The sequence below is a fragment of the Carica papaya genome, chromosome 9 (genome assembly GCF_054855325.1).
Source record: "Carica papaya isolate Zhongbai chromosome 9, ASM5485532v1, whole genome shotgun sequence".
NCBI classification, from domain to species: Eukaryota; Viridiplantae; Streptophyta; class Magnoliopsida; order Brassicales; family Caricaceae; genus Carica; species Carica papaya.
Genome location: NC_142317.1, coordinates 34,706,318 through 34,725,133, shown reverse-complemented (window position 1 = coordinate 34,725,133; position 18,816 = coordinate 34,706,318). Strand labels below are relative to the sequence as shown.

At 33.7% G+C, this 18,816-nt stretch overlaps 2 protein-coding genes and 1 long non-coding RNA gene across 5 annotated transcripts; 2 read left to right on the top strand and 1 right to left on the bottom strand.

Annotated features, from left to right (window-relative positions):
• Positions 1-554: 554 nt before the first annotated feature.
• Positions 555-2,439, top strand: LOC110825569 (uncharacterized). The gene is made up of 2 exons (XR_002541835.2): positions 555-1,130; positions 1,770-2,439. It is a non-coding gene; the product is annotated as an uncharacterized LOC110825569 (long non-coding RNA).
• Positions 2,440-6,947: 4,508 nt separating this feature from the next.
• Positions 6,948-10,749, top strand: HERK2 (hercules receptor kinase 2). Its single transcript, XM_088211215.1, has one exon. It carries the CDS (start codon positions 7,954-7,956, stop codon positions 10,477-10,479), a length of 2,526 nt encoding a protein of 841 aa, XP_088067341.1. The 5' UTR covers positions 6,948-7,953; the 3' UTR covers positions 10,480-10,749.
• Positions 10,750-11,962: 1,213 nt separating this feature from the next.
• On the bottom strand, positions 11,963-18,390 carry LOC110813074 (Actin-like ATPase superfamily protein). 3 transcript variants are annotated; one of them, XM_022040093.2, is made up of 8 exons: positions 18,280-18,390; positions 17,710-17,973; positions 16,413-16,560; positions 15,225-15,416; positions 14,664-14,792; positions 13,651-13,820; positions 13,140-13,270; positions 11,963-12,365 (listed from the first exon to the last, which is right to left on the bottom strand). In XM_022040093.2, the coding sequence occupies exons 2-8, from the start codon at positions 17,942-17,944 to the stop codon at positions 12,288-12,290; spliced, it is 1,083 nt and encodes a 360-aa protein (XP_021895785.1). In that variant the 5' UTR covers positions 17,945-17,973; positions 18,280-18,390; the 3' UTR covers positions 11,963-12,287. The 3 variants fall into 3 exon arrangements, with proteins under 3 accessions (XP_021895785.1, XP_021895792.1, XP_088066771.1); XM_022040100.2 differs by lacking the exon at positions 18,280-18,390 and adding an exon at positions 18,125-18,267; XM_088210645.1 differs by lacking the exons at positions 13,140-13,270; positions 18,280-18,390 and having other exon boundaries at positions 17,710-18,102.
• Between the last annotated feature and the right edge of the window lie 426 nt (positions 18,391-18,816).

Here is an 18,816-nt window from a genome sequence, read left to right as displayed (position 1 = left end):
TAATCTCAATTATATATATATATTTAAAATAATTTATATAAATTAAAATATAATATATGTAAATTTATTATTTAAATAATTATACGAAATTTACATATCCATATAATGTATATATTTTTAAATAAATCAAAAATTAATATTATTATTTTTATTTATAATTTATTACTATTTTTCTCTTAACTTCTAATATTTGAGAATAAAAGAAATTATCTAATAATTTCAATTATATATATTTTTTTTAAAATAATTTATATAAATTAAAATATAATATATGTAAATTTATTATTTAAATAATTATATGAAATTTACATATCCATATAATGTATATATTTTTAAATAAATCAAAAATTAATATTATTATTTTTATTTATAATTTATTATTATTTTTCTCTTAACTTCTAATATTTATAATTTTCAACTTTCCATTGGGTAAAATTTAATTATATACTTTTTATTTTAATTATTATTTTTTGTAATTTTCACTATAATTTTATATATGTATATATAAATTTTGGTGCATGTATTATTATATATTGTTACATCATATCAAAGCCCATTTTCTTCCCCAAAACGCTCCCGTTTTGAGCAAGGCATTATATGTTCTCTGAGCATCGACAATGGCAGAAGAGAGTACGGGGCAGGCGTACGGCAGAGAAACGGAGATGAAATGGGAGAGAAGTGAGTCGAGATGATGATGGCTGATTGATCATATCGCTAGTCAGAGTAACGACACACAAGAACGACGTAAAGGAGAAAGGAAGAACTGGCGGTGGCTGAAACAGAAGAAGAACTGTCGAGGCGATTCGGCTGCGAAAGAGGGAAGATTTGGATGAGGAAAAGAGAGAGAAATCGAGTTGAGTAAGGAGGAAGAGTACGATATTAAAATTGGGGAGAAATAGAGGGCATAACGGAGACTGAAAAAGGAGAGGGGAAGAAAGAGAAAAAAAAAAAGGTGAACAGAGAAGGATCGGACTCGGTCCGTGGTTTTGAGAAAATGAGAAGGAAAAGTGAAAAGGAAGAAGAAGAAAAAATGAGGAAGGGATGTGATGGTCTGAAGCAAGAGAGGAAGAATTTAGAGACCAGAAGAAAAGAAAAACAGGGATGAAACGAGAAGGCAGCGTCTTCAAAAGGTATACTGAATGCTCATGTTTGTTTTCATTTTCTAAATACATGCATTAATGTGATGTTATGAAAGGGTTGCAAGATGCTGAATGATTAATGTGGGAAAATTTAGGGTCTGTACTGAAATTTATCTTTATCAAGCATGTAGTACAGTTCTTTGAATTTCTATTTGAATTAATTGGAGAAGAATTCTATTGCTGGAATGATGGCGATTGCATCTCTAAATGTTAATATTACTCAACTTGGATTTGGATTAAAGCCTACTGGAGTCTGATGATTTGGCATGAATCCCAGGTTGTGTATAAATAGATAATGATTGATGGCATACAGTTCTTTGAATTCCCATTTGAATTAATTGGAGAAGAATTCTCTTGCTGGAATAATGGCGATTGCATCTCTAAATGTTAGTATTACTCAAATTGGATTTGGATTAAAGCCTACTGGAGTCTGATGATTTGGCATGAATCCCAGGTTGTGTACAAATAGATATGATTGATGGTATACAGTTCTTTGAATTCCCATTTGAATTTATTGGAGAAGAATTCTCTTGCTGGAATGATGGCAATTGCATCTCTAAATGTTAGTATTACTCAAATTGAATTTGGATTAAAGCCTACTGGAGTCTGATGATTTGGCATGAATCCCAGGTTGTGTATGAATAGATAATGATTGATGGCATACAGTTCTTTGAATTCCCATTTGAAGCAACTGGAGAAGAATTCTCTTGCTGGAATGATGGCAATTGCATCTCTAAATGTTAGCATTACTCAAATTGGATTTGGATTAAAGCCTACTTGAGTCTGATGATTTGGCATGAATCCCAAGTTGTGTATGAATAGATAATGATTGATGGCATACAGTTCTTTGAATTTCCATTTGAAGCAACTGGAGAAGAATTCTTTTACTGGAATGATGGCAATTGCATCTCTAAATGTTAGTATTACTCAAATTGAATTTGGATTAAAGCCTACTTGAGTCTGATGATTTGGCAGAAATTCCAGGTTGTGTATGAATAGATAATGATTGATGGCATGGTATAGAGTATGCTGTTAGATTGAATTCAGTTTTGTTTTAAGCTTGGAATTTTGAATAAGTAGTTTTTTGGGTATTTCATATGATTATATGATTATATGAAATGTTTGGTTTGAAAAGATAATGTCCAGCTTAGGCTTAGTTTTCCTTTTGCATTTGCTCACATTTTCTTCTTTATTGGGATCATTGTACTGCAATATTTAGGTTTTAAAGTATATGATTATCTGATTATATGAAATGTTTGGCATCATTTGTTATGGTAAAGTGATATTTCTTGAGAATAAATGACATCTCTTATTTGTTATACAAGTTGAGGCAAAGAAAGCATGGCCAAAGTGAACAATGACTTAGGTAAAAGTTGATTGTTCATCGGTTACCATTTATCGATCATTTGCCAACAATCAGTCTTCATCTATTGTCCACCATTCCTCTTCAAATCATCAACAAAAAGATGTGGTTCTTAGCAAAGACTATAAAATATCAACACTATCCAAAGTTAGTTGGAGGAGATGCGAAAGTTGGTATAAACCCTTGCATGATAACACGAAACTGGTTTAAATGAAAGAACGAGTAAACTAATTATCGAGGAGGGGATGAGTAAACAAAATGTCAAGGAGGCCGAAGACTGTAACGAGCAGAGTATAAAACAACCTTTAAAATGATTCCAAAGAAGTCTTTATGAGTACTGCCTTGAAAAATGAATTAAGGATCATCTTTATCGAGTCTTGATGAGGCATAGAGTAGCGATGAACAAGGTAACCAAATCAAGGCAGCACTCGAAATTGATATGAAAAGAAAGTTAAAGGAACTTGAAGCACAAATCTTCGAAATTACTTGCTTAAGTTCTACGCATTCACAATATATTAAAAAATGCAAAATTTCAAAGTTCTACGCGTTCGACAAAGAATATCATGATCATCTGAGTTATTACTATAGTATAGTAGAGTCGTATACTTTTTACTATGAGTTACTTAATAATTATATTACATATGATGCAATTCAATAGTGAATTAATAAAAAATAATTAGAACTCTTGTCGACACTTGCATAAGTAGAGACTGTTACGAGGGTATGGGGCGAATTTGCTCGTTCGCATATACGTCTCATTTATATTAATTTTTAACATATTCTAAGCGAGTACATATTTATTAATTTATACTAACTTTTAGGGACAATTATATATATATATATATATTTATTATCTTATATCCTCATTTTTTTATTAAATTTCAAACAATAAAACACATTATATTATATATTCAACGTTGAATATAATAGTATTAGATTTTAAAGGAGATTATAAATTTATCATGAATGGTAGAATAAAACTTTGATCCTCAAAAGCCATGATTAGACACTATGCCCAATTGGAAAGCTAAATTGTCTCCATTAGGATTTCAAATTAACAAACTGTCCTGATTTGATTAAGTTCAAAGAATTTGTATCATCATAATTCAAATTCAATATATATATATATATTTGTGTATATAAATACATGTATGTATGTCTATATATATATACATATATATAAACTCATAAAAATCTTCACAAGAAACACAAGGTTAGAAACTTGGGTAACACTTGGTCATTGTGACTAGACAAGAATCAACAACAAAATCCAAATTGATGCCATGTCTATCCATCACCACCTATAGATACAATCAATCATTCAAAATTTTAATAATTAATTTCATCATTTTATAAATATATTTACTATAATTTATAATGTTTGATTTAATTATCTTAATAAATTTTTTAATAAAAGTAATATTTTATGATAATTAAATTTTATAATAATTAAAATAATTATAATAACTTAAAATTTTATATTGATCGTATTAACAAAAAAATTATGTTGATTCAATCACACCAACAAATTAAATTAATTATTAATACATAATTGTAGTGGTTTGATTAGACACATAAGCATATGATTCTTTTAATGGTATATAGTTATTATATTTATTACCCATTTAAAAAGGAAGAAGATTTTTTGAATGGTAATCAAGCATATAGAGATATATACATACATATACATATATATATATATATATTATATGTGTGTGTAGTCCCCATGAATAAATAATCAAGGTCGTTGGTGTTTCAAATCTAAATTATATATGTAGTCCCCATGAATAATTTATGGATATGTATATATATATATACTATTTTAACCAACTTTGTCTTCTAATGATTCATAACTATGCATCTTGATTGGCTCATTTTCTTGCTTTACTTTTTTAACTTTTGAGACTTTTATACTAATTTTTATTTTTTTTAAAAGTAAATTATGTTAAGATCTTTATCATATATATATATATATAATATTAAAATTTTTTATTATATTTATTATAATATCACTAATACACTAATAAAAATATCGTATATTGTAACCTCCAACAATTTTAGAATTTTATTGTCATTATTATTAATTTTATTTTTTATTTTTTTATTATTTATTTTATTTATTTAGTTTATTTTAATTTAAATTATAAAAATAAAAATAATAATAATTGTAAAATTGGGTAAAAATATTATTTGGATTTAATTGAAGTTGATTTTGGGAAAAATGGATGAAAATTAGGAACAGCCTGTAGGCGCACTTTAGAGCCGTATTCGGACCCCGAAACAAGTAACGACCCCTCACCCTATTTCCTATCACGATATTAAAGTTCAATAAATGATAAAATGGTATTTCATGAATCAATAAATGTGTGAAATTGTTTAAGGTCGCTAATGGAGTCCGAGTCTGGTGTGTTTGTCGGTCAGCTGTTGTTTGGCCTATTTTACAGTTTTAAATGCAGTATGAGGTCTGATGTTTTCATTTCATAGTTTCGTGTGCATATATAACTGTTTTATTGATCATGGGTTGAAAGACTGAGAACCCGATGTTGTATGTTGTCTTATTTGGCATAAATTACTAGTTTGCTTGTTTGTGTGTGATTTGGTGATGCTGACTGAAGAAAAATGGAATAAAAGGTTATGTAAATTGATAATTGTATAATGTGGTCAGCCTGACTAGATATCCTGGGAGATGATGGACAGACCGAATCCGTAGGGAACCCTACCGGGATTGTGGTCTCTCATACTGGACGGGGTATGGAGACCTTATGTGTTTTGGCGCCCATACCGAACGGGGTATGGGGACGGCCCGTTTCACCCTCATACCGGACGGGGTATTGAGGTTTATAGTTTTGGTGCCCATACCGGACGGAGTATGGGGACGGCCCTAGAATCTGATTACAAGTGTTAAAGGGTTCACGGGTAGCGGGGCCCCTATGGATCCCCATGGATACTAGTAGGCTGGTAAATGAGAAAAAATATATTGTGTAATGATTGAAATGCAAAATGTGTTATAAGTATTATGTTATACAGTTCATATGATTTCATGATGATGATAATGTTATTGCTTTCGTATGTTGTTTTATGAACTTCAACGAGTTAAGTGGATAGTAAATGATTTTATTGTTGATAAAAGAATTTGTTGTAAATTATGCTCAATTAGTCTTTTTGTGTTTTCTACCCACCTTTACCTCAGTGACGGTGAGATAGTGTGATCTCTTTACTGGGCTGGTGTAGCTCATTCCTTATTTAATCATTTCAGATCAGGAAGACATTGTTCCCGAGCCCGTTCCGCAGGAAGACGGCGAAGGGGACGCCTAAAGACTCCGTAGTTATATTTATAGCTTTTGCTTTCGAGTTTCTCTTTTAGTTAGTTTGTTCTTTTATACTTTGAGCACGTTTTTTGTTTTAATGTAAGGAATGTTAATCGAAATTTTTATTTCGCTTCCGCATTTAACATTTTTAATACACATATTTCATTTTAAATTTTCGGGGTCGTTACATATATAATAAAAAAAGATAATACGTGCAAATATATTATGATCGATTGAATCAGTTACACCAGCTAACGACGTTCTTCACTCCGAGTGGCATAGGCGTAGGAAGACGAGTTAAGGTCTCTTAGTATACCTTAGTTTGGTAGTTAATCTGTTGAAAGAATTACATCAAGAATTATATTAACTTAATTTTTGTATATATTCGTATACGTTCTATACTATTTATATCGATCGTAAATTTTTAATTATATTAAATAAAATATTATAAATTACACTTGTAAGTTATTGGGTAAAATTTGAATAGGTAACTTTAAAATAATTTTATTATAAAATATTTGATTAGAAATTATTATTATTATTATTATTATATATTCTCTAGGGATATGTATATATGTATATATATATATATATATATAAATTAGAAACATGTGAAGTAGCGATGCTCAAAATGGTTTCACAGATCCATAAAAGCAGTGATTAGTAGAAAAGTACTAAAAAAAAAGGGTACTCTCTACGGTACGGAAGAAAGGGGCAGACAAAGGAATACACAGCCTTTTGCAATAATTGTGTACATAGATAGATATAGCAAGGGTATTTTTGTAATTTCAGACCAGAGAACAACTGCACTGTTCATCATCTTCTTGGCACCCCATGTGACCCAACTCAAAATAATGGACTCCCTCTTCTCCATCCATTCATGGTTGTCTTTTGTCCATACATATATATAATATATATATATATATGTATGTATGATTATTATTATATACTTTTATATCACTTTTGGGTAATACTACATTTTCTATAATTAGGTGTAAATTTTTTTTTTTTTAAAATTAAAATAGCTATAGAAAGTTGAAAATTTGATCTCACTCTTTTTTTGTCATCTAAAGTATAAATTTTTACTAAAAATTGGATTAAAACAAAATACAAGAAAACAAATAATCAACTGAAAATTACCAAATAAAACGTATTCATAATCTTTACAGGAAGCTTAATAAATGGTATTTTCTGTGTCAGAATCCAAACATGTAATAAACAAACTATAATATATGAATTACTTGTTTTCTGAACAGATTTTCTACCGTATAAGCAAAGAATATATATATAATAATGGTTGAGTGAAGAAGGCAAGGGCGAGCTCTCACGAGTTACAACAGTTACGGGTAGATTCCAAGAGAAAGAAGGGAAGGGAAACAGTTACTAAACGTTATGGAAAAAAATGAAGAACAACAGAGTTGATCGTATCAGATTCTTGGAACTTTTTTGAAGGTACAACAAACAAAAAGGGGGAAGAAAAGAAAAAAAAAAGATGGAGTGAACTTTTTCATTCTGTTTTCCAGCGAACAACCCATGTTCTACTTCCTTGTTTTTAGATAACCCTATCGCCATTTTGTTTGCTACTTTTATTTTCCTTCCTCTACCCACAAGATCCTTCTCGTCATCTTTCTGTGTCATCTGAAAGCTTCTCCTTTTCTTGCATTTATTTTCCGGTTCGCCTTCTTGCTTTGTTTGGCCCAGATCTGGCAAGTTAGCCGGGCGAGTTGACTGCTTGTTGGAAATTAGGTGGAACGGGAAAAAAGTTTTGCAGGTGGGTTTTCTTGAATCTGATATGTTCATTTGCTTTCCGTGGAGCTAAAGCTGGAAACTTTTGAATACGCCTAAATGGGTCTGATGAAGGTAACTGCTATGCATGTTGTTATAGATTCCAGAAATACCAAGTTATTTCTTGAAGAAAGCAGGTTTTTGGGGATGATGTGATTTTATGACTGGGTTTTGGTTTTCACAAGCATTTTTTGTATATGGGTTGCTGTTTGCTTAAAAGAATAGTGATTTTCTTCTTGCTATTTTTGGAAACATAGAAGGGAGGTCGAAAAAGAAGAAAGAGGAGAAACATTAAAAAATAAAGAGAGAGATAAAGGGAGGAGGAGCTTTAGATTGTAGAGACTAGAGAAAATCTGCAATGGGGAAGATCCAATGCAAGGATGTAATGGGTCTTCTTTGCCTCATTATAGTCTCTATTACTATTAAAAATGGAGAAGCTCAATCGAATGGTTTCCTGATAAATTGTGGTTCAAATTCTAGTGTGACTGTGGAAGGTAGGAGATGGGTTGGTGATGTGGATCCTGATCATAACTTCACTCTTAGTTCACCTGGGATTGCTGTCACCACTGCTACATTAAGTGGTGATTCAATCTTTACTCCTCTCTATAAATCTGCCCGAATCTTCGATGATGAGATGAATTACACAATTCACGGAATCCAGGGCACTTATTTAGTTAGGCTTCATTTCTGTCCGTTCCCCTTGGATACCTTCAATGTGAATGAGTCTTTATTTGATGTTATGGCAAATGGTCTAAGACTTGTATCACAATTTGATGTTCCCGGTGAGATTGCACACAAGAATCTCTTCTTGCAGGGTTCGGGATTCAACTTCAGTTCTTTCTCCTTGGTTAAAGAGTATGTTTTACCTATCAATTTGGATGTGCTCGTTATCAAGTTCATTCCTAGTAAAGGATCATTTGGGTTAGTAAATGCTATTGAGATTGTCCCTATTATCAATAAGCTTTTCCCAGATTCAGTTAGTAGAGTGGGAGGCAATGATGTGACCCTGAATCAAAGTGGGCATGGCATTGAAACTATGTATAGGTTGAATGTTGGAGGTCCTGAGATTACTGCAAATCGAGATTCAGATCTTTGGAGAACTTGGGAAGTGGATTTGAATTATATGATCACAGCAAATGCTGGTTCTGAAGTCAGTAGTAGTGCTAATATTACATACGCTTCCACCAATGATTCCTCGGTGGCTCCTCTTGCTGTATATGAAACAGCAAGAACCATGTCCAACACTGAAGTTTTGGAGAAAAGGTTCAACATGTCTTGGAAATTTGAAGTAGATCCTGATTTCGATTACTTGATCAGATTGCATTTCTGCGAGCTGGTTTATGATAAAGCAAACCAGAGAACATTTAGAATCTTCATAAACAATCGGACGGCGGCAAATAGTTTTGATATTTTTGCGCATGCAGGGGGGATGAACAAAGCATATCATCAGGACTACTACGATGCTCTGTCCTCAAAGGTTAATACTCTCTGGATTCAATTGGGTACCGACACAACAGTTGGTGGTTCAGGAGCTGATGCTCTCTTGAACGGCCTGGAGATTTTCAAGCTGAGCCGGAATGGTAATCTTGCTTATGTTGAGAAGTTTGATTCAGCTGGACATTCAGTTGGAAAATCAAAGATGGGAATTCTCTGGGTGGGAATTGGGTCAGGTTTGGCTACTATTGCCATTTTGGCAATAATAACTTTTATCATTTGTTTCTACAAAAATCGGAAGAAAGAATCAAGTGACGCAAAAAGCAACTCTCCTGGATGGCGCCCGTTATTCCTGCATGGGGTCATTGTCAATAGCACTGCTAATGCCAAGGGATCAAAGGGAATGCAGATGCAAAGTGGTTCCATCGGTTCTATGAGAGTTGGCAAGAGGTTTACCTTGACAGAGATTCGTGCGGCAACAAATAACTTCGACGATAATTTGGTAATTGGAGTTGGGGGATTTGGTAAGGTGTATAAAGGGGAGATTGAAGACGGAACTCTAGTGGCAATTAAGCGGTCCAATCCACAATCTGAACAAGGCCTGGCTGAATTTGAAACCGAGATTGAGATGCTCTCAAAGCTCAGGCATCGACATCTTGTGTCCTTGATTGGGTTCTGCGAAGAACAGAATGAAATGATTTTGGTTTATGAATACATGGCAAATGGGACACTCAGGGGTCATCTCTTTGGTAGTGACCTTCCTCCATTGACTTGGAAACAGCGATTAGAAGCATGCATTGGTGCTGCCCGGGGATTACATTATCTTCATACTGGAGCAGAGGGTGGAATAATTCACCGAGATGTTAAGACAACCAACATCCTACTAGATGAAGATTTTGTGGCAAAAATGTCTGATTTTGGTCTGTCAAGAACTGGCCCTTCTTTGGACCATACCCATGTTAGCACTGCAGTGAAAGGAAGCTTTGGATATCTTGACCCTGAATACTTCCGCAGACAACAGTTGACTGAGAAGTCCGATGTCTACTCTTTTGGGGTTGTCTTGTTTGAAGTTGTTTGTGCTCGAGCTGTTATAAATCCAACCTTGCCAAAAGACCAGATTAATCTTGCTGAATGGGCAATGAGGTGGCAAAGGCAAACATCACTGGAAACCATTGTTGACCCTCATCTCAGAGGTAAATATTGTCTGGAATCATTTGAGAAATTTGGTGAGATTGCAGAAAAATGCCTAGCTGATGATGGGAAGAACCGGCCTACAATGGGGGAAGTCTTGTGGCACTTGGAGTATGTCTTGCAACTCCATGAAGCTTGGCTGCAGGCAAACAATAGCGACCATTCCTTATCATCGAGTAGTCAGGCGTTGCAGGATGTTGAAGAGAAAGAAGCTGAAGACGAGCAAAAAGTTGCAGCTAATCTAGATGAACATGATTGAAATACTGGTTTAGACCTGAAGTTGGCAGGAAAGGGAGAAATCTGCAATTGGATCCAACCATGGGAATGCATAAAAGAGAGGATTAGAGATTGTATTCATTTAACAATATTGAATAGTTTTATGAAATTTTTTTTATTTGTTGAATTAATTTTTTATATGAATATGAATTTTTGAGTTGTAATATCCATATCAAGCTAATGCTGAAACTATTACAATCTTACATGTAGTGGACAAGTATATTATGAGAAAATCATGCAATCTTTAGATCAATTCATCATTCTCTAGGAATAAATAACATGTTTGCTGGATTATCCTCTTCTCATGCTTTATCTTATCAACCAAAGTTCATAAGCGATTCTGCAAATTCTCCTCTTAAGATCTTCAACATGACCTTCTATTTTGCCAGTAGAAGTATAGACTTTCATCTGCAACCATTTCAAATTCTTGAAGAACCATAGGAAGATTGTTAGAACGAAGGCAAGTGACTCGAGCATGCATGCAAATTTAATTGAACAACCTAAAATCGCAAAGAAACTTATAGATGGAACCTAAACTCTTTTGATGAATGAAGAAAGGAGGAAGCTTTGGGAACAAAAAAACCTCTCAAACTCCTGTTTCTACCACTAAGTTGTTAGGTAAGTACCTCACCCATGTTGGTATAGGCTCTATTTGCATTGAAAATGAATAGACAAGCAGCCACCTCAAAGAAGAAGCCTGAAATCCAAGATTTGGAAGTCCTCACAATTGTATATGCAGAATACTGAGTTCATCACAACCGTAGAAACTGCAGTTCAAAATCAAGGCTAATATGGGTTCACGCAAAGGGGAAGAAGCCAAAAGCAATAAAAAGTGACCAAATTCATGTAGCCGAACCTTGGTAGAGGACATTTATGCCATTTGTTGAAGAAAAGAAATTGAAGACGCAAGAAGTGAAAACAATCCAAGCAACATAAAAATACAATCTACAGAATGATAAAGATTTAAGAAAGAGCAACAACTAAGGTTGAGATTCAAGTCAAAGAGGTTCAAAAACAAGAACAAGCACCAGAATGTTGTGGTATAGGAAGCTGCAACAAGACAAAGTCAGACGAGAGTTTGGGGCATAAGTTCCAAGATGATGGGGACGGCAACTACTCAGAGAAGAGGGTGGCTATTTAATGAAAGATAGATGAGATAATGTGGTGGGAGACACAGAAATAATGACAAAATTGCAAATAATAAAAAGTTGTGGGTTCGTTATAAATATGTAAAAGTTAAACTAATAGGTCGGATCAGGAAGCATACACTTCTAATCCTACTCCCAATCACTCCTTTATAGGCACATAGTTTCTTACTTGTACCTGCTTCATCAGCTCTTGGTTAGTAGCTTCATTCATAACCAACAAGGATTGATTACCTGGTAACATGTCCAAAGCCCATGTCCAACTTAGACCAACTATAAAATTTTTGGGACAAATGTGTAGGAAAATAAGAAAAATATTCATTCAAGAAAAAGGCTTGACTTCAGAATTGACATTTCATAGAGCAGTATCCAATATTACAGCATAACACAACTAATATAATACACTAGTTATGCTGACCAAAAAGGAAGAAAAGTAACCAAATTGGTCAAGTCATACTCAGGCCTCATGTCTGCTGAATTTACATTCTATCACCAAGTGTACATTCTATCCCCAAGCGTATAAATATAAATTAAGTGTTGCAGAAGTTCTGGGGCAATGAGCCTGCAATCACAAGAATCACTGGCAAGAAAATCTTATTGAGTAGAAGCTTTCCTCTGTGTTGAAATTTACAGTTAAAACCCTTTGTCACCTATGGCAGTTCCCTGTTGATTCTTTCATGAAAAAATTCAAGGCCAATAAAGCTGCCCCAACTGCAGGCTCCACCTGAAGATACAAAGAGTTTGGAGTAAAGACATTGATAAAAAGAATAGGATGCCTGTTGTGATAAATTTCCGTCAGCATGACATGAACAAAGCTTGCAAAAAATTAATCAACAAATAAAACTCACTTGATGCAAGAAGACAAGTACCAAACATTCAGTAAGAACAAAAATAAAATGAAGATAACTCATTACTAAGGGCAAAGAAGGAAATACAAGCTTCCGTGATCAGGAATTGGGTTCACAAATGGCCAATTTAAAAATTGCAAATTGCAAAGCTCGTCTGGTTTAATGTTTACACCTAATTTTCATATTAGCCTCAATATGAAAAGTTGAGACATAATTTTTTTTTACGTTTCAGTCATCACCACCAATATTGAATTTCCCAGAGGTGGATTTCTAACTCATTATTCTCAAAATAAGAGTTAATCAGAAATGGAACAAGTTGAGCCAAATAGCCTGTTAGCACAAGGAATTGCTGTTCTCAATCTCTATAAGATTTATCTCTAATTAATATTGGAGGGAGAACTACATGCAAAAGTAGAGAAGAAGTTATATGCAATGCAACCTTCGGACAGCCTAAATTTGAAAATACTTTGTGGCTTCTGAAAGAGTATCCTAATTACACCAATTCTAGCGTGTAAGCATGCTCCAACAGAAAACAACTGATTAAAAAAATCTGGATTTTGTCTCAACTACATATATTGGTCACTATAGTCAAAAAAATTTTGTGCAAAGGCATGAACTTTCTACAACTTCTAGAAAAGAGAAAAGCAAACCTTTGGTTTAATTGGATGGACCCCAGGAAAATCTCTGCAAATGCAATTTATAACTTCTTTCCCTATATCCCAATTTTTATTAGCTTCAAGGACACCACCAACCATTACAAGAGGGAAAGAGCCCTTGCCATCTGCAGCCAGAAATTAAAATGTGTCTTGAAGAGCTAAGCCCTTCTAAAAGAGCAAGCACAATAGATGCATAAAAGATATATCGCTGAACTTTATGCATGATCTCATGTTCGACTTCCATTCAAAATTATCCAGATGAATATTTTTATTAATAGATATCTGAACACACATAATAGAAAGATTAAATAAAATTAATACTCCATAGGAGGCTAAATTCTTTCTTTATTGGAATTAGTAGCAGCTCACTCCCTAAGCTCTTCCATAAGCAAAAATAAAAGACCATTGTGTCAAATTAATAAGCACCAAGGAGTTTGTGACAACTTAATAATTTTTACTTTAATAAGAAAGATGTTTAATAATTTTAAGTTAGGTAAGTTAGCACCTTTGCCACACAAACAAAGTTTTTGCACAACAGCTTTTACACTTAAAGCCAACTCCTCAACGGCAAAAACTAAGATATTATTTGCCGTTTCATCACCAGCTTCTGCACAGGAAACCACTTCCGGAACAAGTGCAGCAATGCGTGCCCAAGATGGATCAGCATATGTCCACCTGCAAATAGGAAGAAACATAAAACCAGTGATAAAGCCCAATTAATTAATTGCATAGTTATACAGGGGATCGGCTTGCTGCAAAACCATTTTTTACAAGTTAATCATTAAGAACCAATTTCCTGAAATAATCATTTCATTGTTTCTGAAACAAAAATAACATCTTATTTCATTGCATCTCAGTTTTTCACGAAATCTGTGCCTGATCCTTATTGTTAATGCCAATCACAATAAAGAGGTTAAAGCAATAATGCAACTAGGACGCATACAAAAGAAGAAAAAATTGATGAATGAATGATCTATTTATTTCCCTATAAAGCATTATCTGGGTTAGAAAAAGAATAAAACTTCGTAAATTACTTTGAGTTCCATCCACTAAAATGTCAGCCCATCAGAATGTTATTTTTTTAAGATAAAAAACAGGTATACTATGTACAAGGCACCAAGAGGGTGCCGCCTCTGTACAAAAATTTACATGTCTGTCAGTCCATCAGAAAAATGGACCAAATCGATCAAGATGGCATTGAAGGAGATCTTCAATCAATCAAAAACACAAATTTTTCAGGGCTAAAAACTTTGATTGCTTACATTAAATAAAATAACTAAACCAGAAGTGAGAATTTTCATAAATCTTAAGGTTTCACAATGCTCAAATTGAAAAACCGAAAAACAATGTGAGAAGTATCAATCAATTCTATTTGGAACAAGATTAAATAAAATTAACTAAGAGAAAATGAAACCCCTCCCAACACTCTCCAACCAACACACAAGGTTCAATTTAACATTTAGGCAAAAACTATAAGCAAATTTTGACTACCATTCCATTAATTGCAAAGAGAAATACCCTATGAGTTCCTCAGGAGAAGAAAGACCAAGCGCCTTCAAGATAGAACCTGTAAGCATTGTCTCTGGACCTCGACCATCATGAGCTCTGATTACTGCTGTTAATGCCTGTGCAGCAATCCCATAGCCACTGCATTATTGCAACATAATTCATCAAAATATTTATTCGAAACCAATCCATTTCGTATGAAGGAATACAAAGGTGAATAACTCATGCAATGTGAATAATGAACTTCATTTTAGGGGAAAATTGAACCAATCTGAAGAAAGTAGAAGGCTACAGTAAGGTATAACACACTAATCCCTTATATGAAAAAAATAATAATAATAAAAAGACATCAGTTAGGTTAGTTTCAACTGAAATGAAATAAAATAAACTGGTTATTAGTTCATTAAATTTTGAAACAAACAGTTAATTAAGATTCTGACTTCCTTCCTCCTGACTCATTCTAGCTTACATCACGAATGGTTTAAGGTATTAAACAGTAAAAAAGGAAAGAGAAAACATAGATATCATCCAATAGTAATTTTGATAAGAAAAGACACCCATTAGAGTGCGTACCTTCCCCAATCACCCAAGACAGGCCCAGCACCAGCAGCACGAGCTTCTCTACCATCTTCATCAAAAGCACAAGATATGCACCCTGTACCAGCAATTAAAACACAGCCATGGACTTTCCCCATTGTTCCACTTGCTAAAGCTGCAACCGCATCATTTTGAACATACAGCTTGACATGACTAGGGAATATGTCCCTGGGAGTATTTTGATCAGAAGATTCAGGACCAGTTTTAGAGGGACCAATATATTGATAGATAAGCTCCTATTTCTTTAGGCATTTAATATTGGAAAGAGAACATTCAAGAGAGGCCAAAAAGAAAATGATAGTGGATCCTCAATCACCACATTTCATTAGGGTAATGAAATGTGGAAGCTAGATCTAGAAGTGCATATGTCATCTTAAAGGTGTCAAAAGATCACCTTTTCATAGTGGATGTTTTTATTCTTAATCAGTTTGAAAGAGGAGCTATGTTCCTTTTAGTTCATGCGTGATTAACTGTGTTAATCAGTTTGAAAGAGGAGCTATGTTACTTTTAGTTCATCCATGATTAACTGTGCAACATATTGCTGATGGCATATGTGAAAGCTGTTGAAAATTTCCCAAATTTGTTAAACATTTAGTACCATGATATGGACAAGCAAAATTCTCGCTCAACTTAATCCAATCACCTTAATCCCATTTAAACGAAGTCAGTCCCATTTACCATCTTCCACCATTGTACACAATCTACACATATCATATCATGATAATTTCTCTTGTTTGAACTGATGTTAGCACATTGAGACCCGAAATTACAACAAAAGTTCGTAGAGGCAGAAATTTGACAAGCAAAATCTCAGGCAAGTATAGTGATTCTAGTATCATGGAGTTACTGAAAAGGAGAAGAATAAACATTTTTTTCTTCAACATAAACAGTGAAGTATATTATTATAGGCACCAAGGGGTTGTCTGTACAAAAGAAGAGAAAAATGAACATATAGATGAAAATTTAAAAGCTAGTTCTAACTCCACTGAAAAGAAAAAAAAAAAGTAGATGTCAAAATAGGGAAGATTATATTTACTTTCACATAAAGCATGTTATACAATGTCCACAAGCAGTTTGGTAGAAACCCACTCATTTAATATATGAGGATATGGGGATGAATTACTGCAGAATGAAAAAACACTAAGATAATTTCAGATACCATACCTTATCCAATTTAATACTCTTTCCTCGTCCGTAGGGTGGTTAACCCCTGAAACACCTAAACAAACAGCACGTACAGCTGATCGACTGAAACCTGATTTTGAAAGCGCTTCAGCGATAACCTGCTCCAATGTATACCTGGCAGCAGTTTCTGTAGCATATGATCCACAAAGAAAGATCAGAGGATCAAAACGACATAAGACTTCCTTCTACTGCTTTTTCAGGCAGTTAGGTAATTTATTTTGTCAGGAAAGTTGGCATGATAACCAATCTCTGCTTGGCCTTCAAAAAGAGGCCAGGATAAATACAACTACTAGTTGGAAATTGCATTGATGTATAGCCTGCAAACTACTCAGAAGTAGTACAGGCAGAAGTTCTCCAGACAGAAGTAAATTAACGTATCTATTGGATATTGAAACTTGATTCTCGTTTGCATTTTCAATTTCATAAGACCAAGCACATTCAAAAGAGTCAATAAATCACATAGAACAAGATCTTTAAATAGTAAAACACCCATAACAGAATTAAAATTAACAAGAAACCTTAATAGAAAAAAACATGGGGAATTCTTGTCATTATCTGATTGTTGTTAGGGATATGGTAGCAAGAACAGTTAGGCTCTTGCATTAGGTTTGAACGAACTAACTTGACAAATACAGTAACAGGTTGTAAGGCAAAATTCTCTGAGAAAAAAAAAACTTTATTACCAAAATCTGGTACCTCCACAAACTAAAGGAGATACTTGAAGCTTACTGGGACGTTAAAACAAAAGAGTGGAATGCTTATATTCCCACTGCCCAAGCCCCCGGGAAAGTTAAAAAACATAATAGAACAAAGAACTATGGTGGATACTATTTCTAGGAGGCAGTAGACAAAAATGATAGGACTCACTCAAGGTTATCATAAATTTAAAATCCCAAGTAAGGCGGGTATAGTATAAGTCAGAAGTGAAACTGAAATTCAGAGAAGCAATCAAATAACAGATCAAGGGCTTTCAAATAAGCATTTTTTAGAAAGTGAAGGAGTTGAAAACAAACCCCTTTTAACCACGACTGATTGCCAGTCGGACAAAACTTAGAAGCCACATTTCATGAATAACCTCGCATGGCACTAAAATTCATAGCCGGAATGAACAAAGAACACTCAAAAAGCCCCACGATCATGATCTTTAATCATTGAAGAGAACGAAAAAGAACAGTTGGAAATTTCATCAACGCAAAATCTGTGGAAAAAACAGAAGAACACCAATAGTAGAGATAGCAGGGAAGAACAGAAGATATAATTGAGAGAAAAGACAAACCTCCAACACTATTGTGATTGGAGCAGCCGGCAACCGCCCGAGCCAAGATGGGGAGAGGGTCGGGGAGTTGATCAGAGAAGGGAAGGAAAGGAATGCAGACGCAAACAGTGTTAGTAGCACCACCATCCAATCCCAAAACGACGCCGCATCCGTCTCCAGTTTCATACACTTGTTCTACTTGCTCTTCTGTGTTCCCGAAAGCCCATACGTCTCTCTTTCTCTGCCTGTTCTTCATCTCATTCGACCAGAACACCTCTCGTCAATCTGTGTGTTGGCAAGCGGAGAAGAAGAAGAAGAAGAAGCAGAGAGGAGACAAAGAAGGAAAGACAAGTGAAATGAAGATCGATAAGGACTGAAATCGGGTAAAAAAAAAAAAAAAAAATCAAATCAAGAAATAATAATAAGAAAAGATTACTTTTTTATAGGAACCTAAAAACTTAAGAATCAATATGCAAAATGGGTTCCAGTTTTAATACAAGTGCATATAGATATAGATATAGATACAGATATACATATATGTATATATAATCGGAGAAGATTTTGTATGGTAGTGATTGTCAATTTCGTTACTCTGAATATTAATTATGTCTTCTCCTTGAAGCTGAATGTCTTTCATGTGTTTTTTTACCAGGCCGGTTGTTCTTTATTCCCCAAAATCATAATACATATATACACATGCCTATATATATATATATATATATATATATACACACACACACACACATAATTAACAAAATATCTTATAAATTAAGTCATATATATGTGTGTGTGTTTTGATATATATATATATAATATTCATTACAAAAATAAAAGGAAGACTAGAAAATCTTGGCATATTTATTTTATGGTTCAAAAGTTTGACCATCACCAATTTATAATTCCACCTTCAATAATGTACATTATTCTTACATTTAAAATTAAATTTTATATGTTCTTTAATGAACTTCAATAAAAATAAATAAGTAATATATAAATTACATAAACATATCTTATATTTTAATTAATCTCCCAAATTTGAACTTTTTTCTTTTAATTCTCGAAATCTCATTTCTGAAAATTAATTTAAAAATGAAATTCATAAACGTTTCGATTTTAAGTGATTATGGT